Source organism: Pelmatolapia mariae, linkage group LG16_19, assembly GCF_036321145.2.
Source record: "Pelmatolapia mariae isolate MD_Pm_ZW linkage group LG16_19, Pm_UMD_F_2, whole genome shotgun sequence".
Classification (NCBI taxonomy): domain Eukaryota; kingdom Metazoa; phylum Chordata; class Actinopteri; order Cichliformes; family Cichlidae; genus Pelmatolapia; species Pelmatolapia mariae.
The window spans coordinates 18,154,584-18,167,763 of record NC_086241.1 but is presented as its reverse complement, the minus strand read 5'-3'; the positions used below and the strand labels follow the sequence as shown (position 1 = coordinate 18,167,763).

General features: G+C 39.8%; 1 protein-coding gene across 4 annotated transcripts in view; it reads right to left on the bottom strand.

Moving 5' to 3' along the window:
- The window catches only part of frmpd4 (FERM and PDZ domain containing 4), a 34,192-nt gene that overhangs the window by 6,222 nt on the left and 14,790 nt on the right, over positions 1 to 13,180 (bottom strand). For 3 of the 4 annotated variants that reach the window (XM_063497069.1, XM_063497067.1, XM_063497068.1), the window contains exons 2-15: positions 12,393 to 12,509; positions 7,082 to 7,242; positions 6,707 to 6,809; positions 6,001 to 6,046; positions 4,994 to 5,098; positions 3,998 to 4,105; positions 3,501 to 3,632; positions 2,922 to 3,041; positions 2,640 to 2,776; positions 2,195 to 2,321; positions 1,866 to 1,955; positions 1,575 to 1,757; positions 1,270 to 1,402; positions 221 to 1,183 (exon numbers count right to left, since the gene is read on the bottom strand). In XM_063497069.1, coding sequence (XP_063353139.1) covers positions 221 to 1,183; positions 1,270 to 1,402; positions 1,575 to 1,757; positions 1,866 to 1,955; positions 2,195 to 2,321; positions 2,640 to 2,776; positions 2,922 to 3,041; positions 3,501 to 3,632; positions 3,998 to 4,105; positions 4,994 to 5,098; positions 6,001 to 6,046; positions 6,707 to 6,809; positions 7,082 to 7,242; positions 12,393 to 12,430 — 2,446 coding nt within the window. In that variant the 5' untranslated portion in view covers positions 12,431 to 12,509. Of the gene's footprint in view, positions 1 to 220; positions 1,184 to 1,269; positions 1,403 to 1,574; positions 1,758 to 1,865; positions 1,956 to 2,194; positions 2,322 to 2,639; positions 2,777 to 2,921; positions 3,042 to 3,500; positions 3,633 to 3,997; positions 4,106 to 4,993; positions 5,099 to 6,000; positions 6,047 to 6,706; positions 6,810 to 7,081; positions 7,243 to 11,958; positions 12,251 to 12,392; positions 12,510 to 13,180 lie in introns of those variants that run through there. The other variant, XM_063497070.1, reaches the window with a different exon arrangement.

The window sequence follows — 13,180 nt, the reverse complement described above, 5'->3', positions numbered from 1 at the left end:
AAAACAAATGGGTCCACAAAACAGGAATGAATCTCAAACTGACACAATAATGAACACAAATGTCTTTTTTCTCTCTCAAATGAATGAAGAAATACTCACAAATGGAAACATAGAACAAAATGGGCTTTATTGAAAAAAAAAAAAAGACCAACAAATCAAAATGAATGGCTGGAACATGTGTAATGTTAATGGATGAATGTTACAATAGTATAAGGAGAACCTGTGCTACTCTCTGACTGTGCTGGACTCTGTTCCTCAGATGCAGCGAGGGCTTCGAGTGCCTGTAAGGTGGATACCACTGCATCATCCAGTGGCTTCCCGGGCCCCTCTGCTCCATGGGTGGGTACTGAATCTATGAGGGACACTGGGATATCATTGCAGGCCCCCTGGGCCTTTATCCCAGCCCCCTGCTGCTCCTCCTCATCAGAGCTGTCCCTGAAACCAGGAGGAGGAGCAGCAATGGCCATGTTAAGAGAGTGCAGCAGTATGTCATTGTCCTCCTCGTCATTACCCTCTGGCGGGGGAGGGAGGGAGGTCAAGTCAATGATGTCATCACTGGACCCTGAGAGCGAGAGCAACGTAGGCTTGTCAATGTCACTCATCACCATGTCTTCCTCACAGCTGATGTCATCCTCGTCCTCTGCGTCATCTGTTGTCTCAGCGTAGCAGATATCATGCAGCAGTGGCTCCTCGATGCACTCAGTAGGACCAAAGATTTTGGTAGAGTACTGATACCCATCCTCTATCATCCTATAGTCATCCTCGAGACGCCTGTACATGGAGCTGTGATTGTCTAAAATCTCTGGGCCTTCATCCATCAGTCTCTGGTAGCCCAGATTTTGGGGGTTTACGCTGTCCAAGGGTGGGTCTCCAAAAATGAAGGACACCTTTGCACTCCTTGAGGAGTCTTGGGGTTTGGGTCTCGGGACATTCATATATGTTTGGGAACATGAGACTCTGCAGCACTCCACTCTCTCTGCATGATGAATTGAGTGCTGGGGTTGGTGGATCTCAGTTATGTAGACTGGCTGGCCTTCACATCTGCCATGATCGAGGTAATCGCACTCTTGGTCAGAATATTCTTGGCTGCATCTCTGGTTGTTTCTGTCCTCGCCTCCTTTGTGGGGTGTGCTATATGTACACTCAATGGGTTGGTAGTTCTGCTTTACTCTCGTGGCGTGACCTGCAAAGAGGAAGCAAGACTTGATACAAGTCTATATAAAAACACCCAATTCTGATGAGTCATCTTGCAATCAGTTTTAGGCATACTTGTTTCCATGCTGTCAGTGTTTTTGGCCACGTTGAAGATGGAGCGTCGAGAGTCCACCAGTAATCTGTAGTAGCCAGCAGTCAAACAGGCCAGATTCATTGCGTCAACAGACTCCATTAGGAGAGTGATGGGCTGTGAAAGATGCACACAATCAGACAAAGGGAACAAAATAAATGGCACTAGTTGGTGGTAAAATGAGATTATAATGACTGCAGAGCAGGCTTGCTGTTGTTAGGGTTAAAGCAGAAAGTATTTGTGAAACAACATATTGTTCTCCTTTTAAAGAGGCAAAAGTTTTGTTAACCTTTACATCCAGAACATGTAGTTCCACTCGAACCCTGTTTTCATCTTCTGTGTACATCTCAATGCGGTTGACATGACTAAAGTCTGCCAGAAGAGCCACCAAGTTGGTTTTGGTGTTAATCACATGACTGATGCCATATTTCGGCCCCACCAGCAAAGTTACTTCTGTGTGCTTCTCGCCTTGCTGTAAAGAGGAAGAAGGAGGCACCGTGACTACTACTGCCGTTATGTAAATTAGCACAATGTGGAACAGGGTGAAACCAGTGAGAGGTGACAAGAAAGTTTTACTCACGACTAGTGTTGATTTAAAGACACGTCCTCCATAAAGCCTCAAATCACTGAGATACTTTAGATAGTGGACCTTTGCTTGCAAAGCAGTTAGCTGAACGGAGTAAAAAATAAATAGTATAAGGCACAAGCTGAAAATGCTTAAATTAGTTAGGATAAAAAAAAGTGCAACACAGTCTGATCTACACAACAGCCCCGAATGATTTATTTCAAGTATTAATACTCCACTAGGTGGTAGCCAAGAGTCAGATCTGGTGCAAGGAAAAGAGGAAGATGAATAGCCATACACTTGCAGAGAATAGACAAAAAGAGGAAAGCAGAAGCACAGTCTACCTTTTTACCAGGCGGCACCAGGTTTTGGTTGGTCTTGAGGATGTGAGTGAGAGCTTTTTTGATGTTTTTCTCTTTCATGCTAGACAGCACTGCGGGAGGCAGGAACAGCGCCAGACCCCACTCCTTCCTGCAGATGCGCAAAAACAAAAACGAAAAAAAAGGTCACTCACTACGACAAACAGTCAATTAATCATTCTTTTCCTGTGATTGATTTACCCAGAGGCAGTGCGGGAGTTTACGGATAGGATGCAGTCAAAATGATCATCTGACCAGAGATGTATCTTTTGATGTTGCAGCAGTGCTTGTGAGGTCATTATATCATTTTATTGTTTGAGTGGGCTTAAGTTTAAGTGTGCTCTACAGCTGGTAAAAGCAAAATAGGCTTTCAATTAGATGACATGTAGTTGATTCCAGTGAAGCCATATGTAAAACCCAATCTACTTACTCAATATACTTCAGGGAAACTTTCTGGGACTGTTTGGTATTAATGGTTAGTATATACATCTGCAGAGCAGCCAGACGGAGAGCCATGTCGTATTTCAGCTCTGACCCAAATCTCTCTAATACCACATCATTACAGCTCTGGAAAGGCACAGACAAGAAGAGGTTACACTTCAGTCACACTTGTCGTCATGCTTAAACAAGGCCCTAATATTGTCTAAAATAACATAAATAATGTTTAATTCAATCTAATTATTATGTATTATGTGTATCTCCTGATATTTACCTGAACATATAGGTACTCAAATGCTACTGCATCTCTTCTAAGCAGGTCTACGGGATCCTTTGGGACAAAAGTGATCCGAAAAAAGCACTTCATTTTGTGGGACCCTGGCCTCTGCGTCACCTAGAGGACAAGTCAGAGATAAGGAAGGTCCTATTAGTCATTAAGTGCTTATTTCCCCAAGTACATTGTTGTACTTTCAGATAAGTACACGTGAAAAAATCCATTACATGCAAAAATTTTTTTTAAAAAAAAATAGGGTACTATGTAACATTTACAGTCATTTAATTAATAGTTTAACATTTTTGAAAAAGTTAAATATGTCTTTCTCAAAGACTTTGGTCAAACACATTCTTATAGCTATACGTAAAATATTTAAGTGGAGCCAGGAGATGTTTAGCTTAGCTTAGTTTGGTGTAAAGACTATGAAGTTGACCAAATGAACACATTTTGTTAAATCAATACAAATATAAGTGTTGCAATTTCTTTTCTAGGATTGTTTTATCATCTTTATTTTAAACTTATAAAAGAGATACACTTTGGACTGTGTACTGACGCTTTGTTTAATGGCACCCGTCTCACCTGAGTTAGCATCTCCTGCTCATGCAGGAGCATGAGTTTGCTGGCAGATCCCTCAGCTCTCTGCTCGAGCATCAGAGAGAAGTGCTCGATGCTCTTAATAGATAGCTTTTCTTGCAGGGTCAAAATGACGTCCTGTCATATAAACAATGTCACGGTTAATACAACAAGCAAACTGTGCAGATGCAGCAGCTTTCTCATGCGCAACTCAGTGTCATAACTATAGATCATTTTCACAGCTTAGCTCATGCAAAAAACATGAGCATTATTGAACAATCAGAATTTTTAACTGAAGTAGAAGAAAAATAATTTGGGACTGCAAAAAGAGCTAATTAAAATACATTTTCTGCTTGGAATCATACTTTCACTTGAAAGGTTTTGAAGGCTGTGTTGAAGAGAGGATTTTGCACTTTATAATGTACATTCAATATTTAAAATGAACATCACTTAAGGTTACGCAACAGCATTTCATAGTGAAGGGGCGTTCTTCCACCACCTACCTTAATGGATGTGGTGCTGTCAAATTTAAATGATTTAGTTTGCCCGTTTTCCAGGTACACCTTCAGAACATTTGGCATGAAAAGAAGGGAGTTGTCCTTCACAGTTTCCTGAGGATATAATATAACATACGTGATTAACAGATTTGACTTTTTCTAAGTGAAAGTTAGCTAATTTGATAATCTGCTGTGGTGCATTAGTTGAGGTTGGGTGGGAAAACATTTTGAGAAACATACTTTTACGAGGTGATAAAAAGAGATTCACACCACTGTATAGAATGAATGTACTGCCAGGAGACAGTTGACTTAGCTTTATGTGAAGACTAAATGTGGTAAAAGTAAACCTGGCTCTGTGCAAAGGTAACACAACTTCTTCCACCTACTTCTATAGCTCGCTAATAGCTGTTCATCTTGCAATAGTACAAAGACTTCAGGAGGTGAATATTTCCCAACAAAGAAATGAAGCGTAACATAACACTCTTTAAAAAAATGTATCAGTTTTACATTGTAGTTTTTGAATATTTAAAGCAAAAAGGAGGTAACTTGTAAGTTGGCAAGATTGTTTTTTAAGGTAGAGCTTCTTATTTCCAGCTAAATGTCACTCATAAGCATATGCATGATAGTCACCCTAACGCTTTTGTTTTTTTATTTCAAAATGGTGTGCCAGCTGTTGTAACAAATATGTGACTAATGATGTTTTTTTACATTTAATTTTCTCTTCTATAACATTTTTAAGCCAACAGAGTTCTGGCATTTAGAGTCAAAATAATACTGACATTTTACTCTGTAGTTTCTTTTTTCTCTATGTCCCTTACCCAACAGTGTTTCCCCTTTTTTGTCAATGTTCTGTCTTTCAGTCATAAAGAATTTCATTTTACATTTTGGGATTTCTAATATCTCTAAAAAAACTTCCAGCCTTAAGAATTCAAGTCTGCTTCTGCCATCTTCTATTCAAAGCGCCAATGTGTAACAAATAAATTAGTGTTCAATGTGACTTACTGGGACCTGTCCATTGATGATGACCTCTTCAGCGAATCGGACTTTAACAGGATTAGTCTTTAACTTGGCCTTTTTGGCTGCGCTGATGAATGCCGATTTGGGTGACTTTTAGAGGAAAAGAAGGGGGAAAAAACAGGCATTAAAATGTGTGTGGTTTTTTTCCCTTCACAAAATTCAAGGGCATGCTTCCTTCTTGAAACATGACACCCTCCTATTACTCTCTCTTTGATGATGCAATTAAGGTGGCACTGTGCAAAGGGATAAGAGAGAGGACACCCTCATGTCATTGAGCCTGCAAAGAAACCCCTGGTAAACAGAAGTAATTACAGACAGGATTATAAGAGCTCGGTCCTCAAAGTATTGTACACTGCTTTTCTGCAGCCGCAATCCTTGCTGTTCCTAAAGGCTTGTCGTGTTCAGGACTGAGCAAAGTGCATAAACAAAATGCATGATGACTGGATGAAATCTGAACGATAATAAACATTACGATTACTGTTTCATTGTATACAGTTTTCTACCACACAAGACATAGCACAGGTCTTGTGTCAAAATACAGTTTATATTTTGATTTTTCCTTTCCCTTGTTGTGAACATGCACTGACGGTTTGGTCTATTTTTGGAGGGAATTCAAGCATAAATCCATTCCCACTGAATTATTATGTGAACTGTAAACAAAGGCTGAATATATGCTCCTGGCACTGTGTGTTCACCGCCATCTGGTGCTCTGTGACTCTAGTAAATGCTGGAGTGGCAGGTTCACATGAGGTTCTGTGAGGATCTAACACTACAACATGAGAAAACTTGGAAAGATTGCAGCAATCAGACTCCCCGTGAGTTCACTGGGCTCTAACACTTAGCCCAGGCATTACTGATGCTGTGCCAGAACTAACATATGGCATGATTAATGGCTTGTTTGCACAGAGTCAACAAAATAATCACCTCCAAATGCACATATAGCCAAGTGGAATGTATCGGATTTCATTCATAAGGAGGACAGGGAAACTTACTGGGTACGGCTGAACAACAGTTAGCAATATGGACTCCTTGCAGCTCCTGCGGGATAAAAGCAACAAAAAAAATAATGAAAGGTTAAGTTTCAATAAATGGCGTTTATGAACAACACAATTAACACAGTCAGAAAAGAGCAGAACGAACACAGTTTCAAAGTGATGCACCTGGCAGTCCTGTCTTGGCACCATTGTGCTGAGCTTTGCTGCAGAGAAGAAGCCTATTCAAGGCCACAGGAGCTGTAGAGGAGTGGCCACATGGGCACTTTTCCCTGTACTAATGTACTGTTTACAGACTGCAGCACAGGTCACGCAAGGACCAAATGCTCAGTGCCAGCTTCTCAGCTGTGTGAATGAAATTAATCTAATGAGACGCTTGAAGAAACAACAACACCAGCATACAGCTAAATGAAGCTGGTGGCTAGAGTAATGTTTTATTGCTTTATCTATCCAGCTATGATATTTGATTTTTGAGCATATCAGAATAAGATAAAGAAATACAGTGATGGTATGCATAGAGTGCTTTCTTGTTATTTGCAGTTATCAACAGTATCTCCATAGGCAGTAAACTGTTTTATATATTTTAGAGCAGAAATTGTAAGTAAAGACATTGCAATGAACTACAATATGTCAGTTTGTACAAAAAGTATTCAATTCTTGGATGTTTGGGTGTTTTTATTGAAGTTAATTAAGAGTGCTGTATTACCTGACAAGGTCGATAACCCTCTCTCTCGGTGCTGAACTGACTGCCTCATCATTAATCATGATGATCTCGTCCCCTGGGATCAGTTTGCCTTCTGATGGACCCCCTGCCAAAACACACCAAAAAAAGACTTAATGGTCCAAACTTTGCACGGTCCTACCATTTTTTTTCCTGTCTTGGGCCTCAAAGCTCTAATGAACGCTTTCTCATTGAGGACTGTTCAAATCAATGAATCATCGACGTAAACTACAGTCTCACTGGGTTTTCCTCTTAGCCACATTTTAGGAGGCTTTCATCTCGTGTTGATATAGTAACAGTCATGGATTGAATGAGTCACTGTGTTGTGGTAGAGTCCACTGTGTAGCTGGACTGTGCTACCTGGCGTGACTGAGCGAACCACCACAGGTTTCTCACTGCCTGCTACGAATCCAAAGCCAAGCACTGGGTCTCGCCTCATCTCCACCTTCCGGGGCGCTGGCGGAACAAACTTGTCTCCGTCCAGACGAACTTCCTCCAGGGAGTTGCTCTGGGAGACGTGGCTGTGGGGATAAAAAGGATGTTAACTGTTTTTGTCAGGGCAGGGTGGTTTTGATTGATCCTAAATAACCTTTGCTGGTTATTAGTAATCTTGACATTTTTATAAAAATAAATAAATGCAATTTACAGACCATAAAAATAAGCCGGTAGATTAATAGCAGCGTCTCTAATTGTTAAATGCTTAATATAACCACTAAAATGAATGTCCTCTGAGAAACAATGACAGCTCTTACAAGAGATAGCTATTGAAAAATTAAAATGGGAGGACAGACATCAACTGCACTGTATACAAAACTGTAATTTCTTCCAAATACCCACAATGTTTAAAAACAAAATGCCACATATTGTTTCAGAATAAGGAACGTGTACAATGCTGCAGAAATAGAGCATGTGGGCGATGCTAATCAGGCTCCAATGTTTGTATTCTCACATTGCAATGCCTCACAAAGAATCTTTACTTCTCACACCGTTGTGTTAAATGTGTTAAATAATAGGCATGTGTTTCCTTGCCAGACTAATAAAGACCCAGGACAGTTATAATATAGAGTGCCATGTCAGTGAATTTTCCTCCAGACATTGCATTTTTTTTCTCACAGCAATGTTCCATCCTTTGTGATACAGTCGGACACTGTAAATACTGATGCATTTGAAGAACAAAATATTAGGTCTTACGTAGAGTCTCATTCTTTTGCATGAGTGGGGGCTTACACGTCTGGCAGAATTATGTTGCATTACCTCTCTCGAGCATGAAATACTGTAGCAGCCAGTACGTTTATTACCTGCAAAGACTCATGCAAATTTAAAGGGTTTAGGCTTAAACATGAATTTATTGTTATGATGTCGTGATGTTTAGAATAGAATAGAATAGAATAGAATAGCCTTTATTGTCATTGTACAGGGTACAACGAAATTGGAGTGCCACTCCCTTGGTGCAAAATGCAATAATAAATATAATAAAAAAATAGTAAGATATAAAAGGTACAATAAAACAAACATAAGTACTCAAACAAAAGTAAGTATGATATTTACAGGATAGCAGCATTAATATAATGACAGTATGACAGTATGAATAGCAGCATAATAATAATAGCATAATATAATGGCAGTGACAATATGGTATGGCTAAGCAGGTTCAATTGTTTTTGTGCTTATTTGCAATGGTGATAGCTCTGGGAAAGAAGCTATCCCTGAATCTGTTTGTTCTGGTTTTATGTGACCTGTACCGTCTGCCTGACGGTAATAGTTCAAACAGTTGATTGCTGGGGTGAGAATGGTCCTTGATGATATTGCCAGCTCTGCTGAGGTATCGAGAGTTTGCAATGACCTCCAGGCTGGGCAGAGAGCAGCCAGTGATCTTCTGGGCTGTGTTGATGACCCTCTGCAGTGCTTTCCTGTCTGCAGCTGAGCACCCTGCATACCATGTTGTTATGCTGTACGTTAGGATGCTCTCTATGGTGGCTCTGTAGAATGTCACCAGCAGCCTCTCCTCCAGGTTGTTCCTCCTGAGCACTCTCAGAAAGTGGAGACGTTTAGATCTATACTGTTGTGGATGCACGTTGTGAACGCGGTTTCTATGGTTTGTGTGGCTGAGAACATTGTTAGGGTTTAGCTAATGGGCCACCATGATTGAGAGTGCTGAGGTGATTAATCTAGCCCGCTTTCATTATTCACAGGGGTTGTTACAGTAAAATATTATATGAAACAGTTTGCTGTAGCTCTTCAGTGCATCCAAAAAAGCTTAATTCAGAATACATGTAGGCTGTGAACCTGCTCAGCATGAGAAATGGTGTTTGATTAGCTACATAGCTGCAGTACCTTACCATTTTAGAGCAATAAACTTTTGTCGTAGATGACAGGCGCACAGTAAAACAGTTTCATTTTTAAGATTTACTAATATTGCTACCATTGATAGCTGGCTGCAAATCAAGACTCTAACCTTATCAAACTTTTTGCTTCAGTTACCATGGTAAAATTAATTTTCTCAATCTTCGTAAGAGAATTATCATTATATTAGCTTTTTGAACTCAAAAGATGTGAAAAGCCAGCATGTATGTTTCACATATTCTGTGATCAGATTTTTAATTTTTTTTTTTTTACAGTGTTTCTCTGCTCTCCCTGGCTGCAAAAGCAGCAGCGGCAGCAACTCCATATGGTGCCAACAATGTTGGTTAATTAAAGCTGTGGGCAGACAGTGTGTAATTCACAGTTATTCTTGACACATGTACTGTTCACCAGTAAATACTAACAATTAATCTTTCACGGCACAAAGACACAGTGAGATCTGTCAGTTGCATTCCCAATGCAATGAAAAGGCAGCAACAGCAAGTTGCTGACAAGTTCAAAGATGTTAAATGACTGTCAACTGATATTTTGGAGGTGGAGGATTCAGCCGCTTCTTCCCAGGCTAATTAACATGTGATGTTCCATTAGGGTGAAATTCAGCTGCTGAACGGATAACAAAAGATAACCAAGATGGCTGTTGTGTTTTTCTTTGTTTGTTTGTAGTAGTGTAGTCCTAAACTAGAATTGAATCCTTTCGTGTACCTTTACACAACATTTCAGATAGAGAATATTTTTCTACTTGAAGTTGTAATTCTAATATAAAAGTCTATAAACTGGTTCTATAAATCATTCTCAATGGCACACTGATTCACGGTTGGTCAAGATTTTTGTATGATTTGTGTTTGTATGCACTGTATACTAATTAACATTGACTGTGCTATATTATGCTGTGGCCATTATACATGTATTTGCAATTAGGAGACTATCGTGTTTGTTTAAAAAAAAGGAAATTACAGCTTCAAGTCTTCCACTGGCAATTAAAAGTTACAAAACCAACCAACATACAGTTATCCCACATTATACTACAAAATCAACAGACTGAATACCATTTTGCATCTACATTTTAAAAATAATTGATTAAATGACCAAACAAACACAGGGACCTCTTGTCCTGGTGGTGTGATACAGTAGTATTGGCAGGCAGAACGACTGTGGGCAGAATGTGCAAAATCTGATGCAACAAGACTGAAAACTGAAGCTTAGTTAAAAATAATGAGTCCCATTATGTCAACTACTTGTATCGTGGACCTGGCCATTTTTTTCTAAAATCTATTTGCTTCTGCACCATCATTCCACGTTTACTTAAAATCATTAAAAGGGCAAAACATATTCCGTTATTTTATAGCTTATTAGGAAAATGTATCTGTCACATCTACTTCCCTAGATAGGTAGTCTTTTTAAACAGAGATATTAAATTTCTTTGTACAGATTGTTTAATACATTTTATTTCAGTTTGCAAACATATAATCTTAAATTAATATACTACCTCCAGTGTACTCCCATGACTCAAGAGTATAGAATATTCCATAAATTATTAAGTGATGCATTTAAAAGAAATTCAAATAAGCTTTTTATAAACTGCAGCATTTACAAGACTTACGAATTAAGTGTATGCTGGCCTCCTTAGCTTCTTAACCTCGAAATTTCCTCTTGAAGTCACACATTTTGTCCCTGCCTTAAATACCCCAAAGCATTGACTGAAACATTTTGTCTGTCATCATATGACAACTACAGTTATTACATACTGTATTGCAAAACCCTTTGGATTTTTTAAAAATGGCCAAGGAACATTTAGTTTGAATTTATGTGTCAGTTTTATCTCAGGAATGACAACCTCAGCAGATTGTGCACAAATCAAAACCATATGGACCTGTGCATTCAGGAAGAATGCTGCCGCCTCCTCTCCATGGCCACCTGCTAAACATGGCTAGAGTCCCATTGTGCGGACAGCCATGCATCCACTGGTCTGTAATCATACCCATTAGCTGCTAGTGTAGCTCTACCGCATAGTGCACAAGCTGCACTGTGAGCTTTACGGAGAAGAAGATAAACAAAAAGCGACAGCAAGAAATGCTGGGCCGATTCTCTCTATTGCAGTCTAATTTTGGCCTAAAAGGTCATCTACAAAAATCCCAATAACACCCTCCCATCTCAGGTTCAGTTACATGAATGAGTTAATGTAACTCATTTAACTCTCTCAGTCCACTTGTGTCAAAAAATATCCCTATATTGTTGCTGCTTTAAATGACACGACATTAATAACTATATGTCAATCTGTTCATATTGTCTGGTAAATGCTTTATTCATGTGCTCATCCCACACAGACTAGACATGTATTCCACTGAGAAATACAACAGTTTAGCACAGGCAGCTAAGAGGCTTGACAAACTAAGATAGCCTCTTGATTATTTATGAATCTTCCTTAAATTTAGAAAGGAAAGGCTGGAGCCAAAACAGCCTCCACGATCTGCCTCTTGCAGACACACTCTGCATCCTGCACTTTCACTGCTCCTTACTTCTTATATAACTCCTCTGACATCACGCTTCTCATGCTATAACCCGTGTGTGACAATCGCATACCTCCTATTCATATATTAAATAAACATTTGTTGTTGCTTTTTCTGTATTACAAAACCTGCTGTGCTAATAATGTACTCGTTACATTCCATAATATTCAATGAGAAGAATTAAAACTCCTATGAACAAATGAAAGCAGAGAATATTTTTCCAGAATTCCAGAATAGGTTGTTAAAAGCATGTCTCATTTGTGTTTTGACGAAATAGTAAAAATCCCGACCAAATCAACATAACAGCAACACTTGTTACACTACTGCACACGCAAACACACGAAGAGCCAGTGAAGAGTTTCTTTTTACCTGTCAGTACAGATTTCCACAAGTGCCAGTTAAGAAGGATCAATTACGCTGATAACACTATAACCTTGCATCCTCTGAGGAATGTGAAGACTCTCAGATCAAAACAAGCCCATGCACAGGTGAATTTCTTCATCATCATCATCAACAACAACAGCAGCATGCACACACTTGCGCTCTCAAAAGCCCTCTTCTGCATTTGGGAGACTGCATGAGGAGTATTGTGGGTGTGTGTGAGAGCGTGAGAGAGAGTGAGAGTAGGCAGGGGCAGAGTGTGCGCAGCAGCGGAGGGAGCACAAAATCAGTATTCTGAATGCACAGATGGAGACAGTGTGGAGGCAGTGACGTGGCTGGAATAATCACAGGTTGGCAAAGCGTCTGAAACATCTGGAAGAGAGCGAGCTCCCCCTCACTTTCTTTAAACATAGGGCACTTACTTGATGTAGCAGTCACGCCCCTCTCTGTTGGTGCCCATGTCCCAGCCATTTGGGGGTCCCTGTGAAGCACTCCAGGTCCCTGAAGGGGGCGGCCAGCCTGAGGATTTGGTTCTGTGGCTGCGGAGGCAGAAAGAGGAGTCAAATCAAGCTTAGCTCCACTTTTTGTAATCATTTGTGGTTTCATTAAAACCTGTGCAAAAATGGTCAGATCGGCTTGTCTAACGGCAAAGTAACTAAAAACAGTATTTGCCAAAGAGATTTTTGAATCTTAATAGAATAAATAAATTGCACAGATAAAAAGCGATTCAGCCCAAGTGATAAGAGATTGTCCGATTCCTGCGTGATAAACAATGTTCCATAGTCACTGTTCACTGAGTGCATACAAATCAAATTAATTACGTAAGCTCGACACACAGGCGGAGTTGTCATGCCTCACTCTTGTGCTTTGAGAGGCATGAAATTGGTTTTATTTCTAGATGTCAGTACATTCTTTATAAAAGAAGCCCAGGGGAATTCTGTCATGAAGTACTTATTTGATTTGCTCAACGCCAAGACGATTTGATAAAGTTTATCGGAGAATATAACCAGCCATAACCGCCATCCTCAAACAGTTCATTTTAGCCTATTATCTGGAAGACAGCAGCAGTCTAAATCTCGGCTTCAGCTGATTTTCTGATTCTTACCAGCAAAACAAAGTTCTGCACAGTTACAAGTTGGCAGAGTGAAGGTGTTCACGAGAACTGTAATTGGTCAAAATGCTTCCATCTGTCTTTTCCTCTGCATCCCAT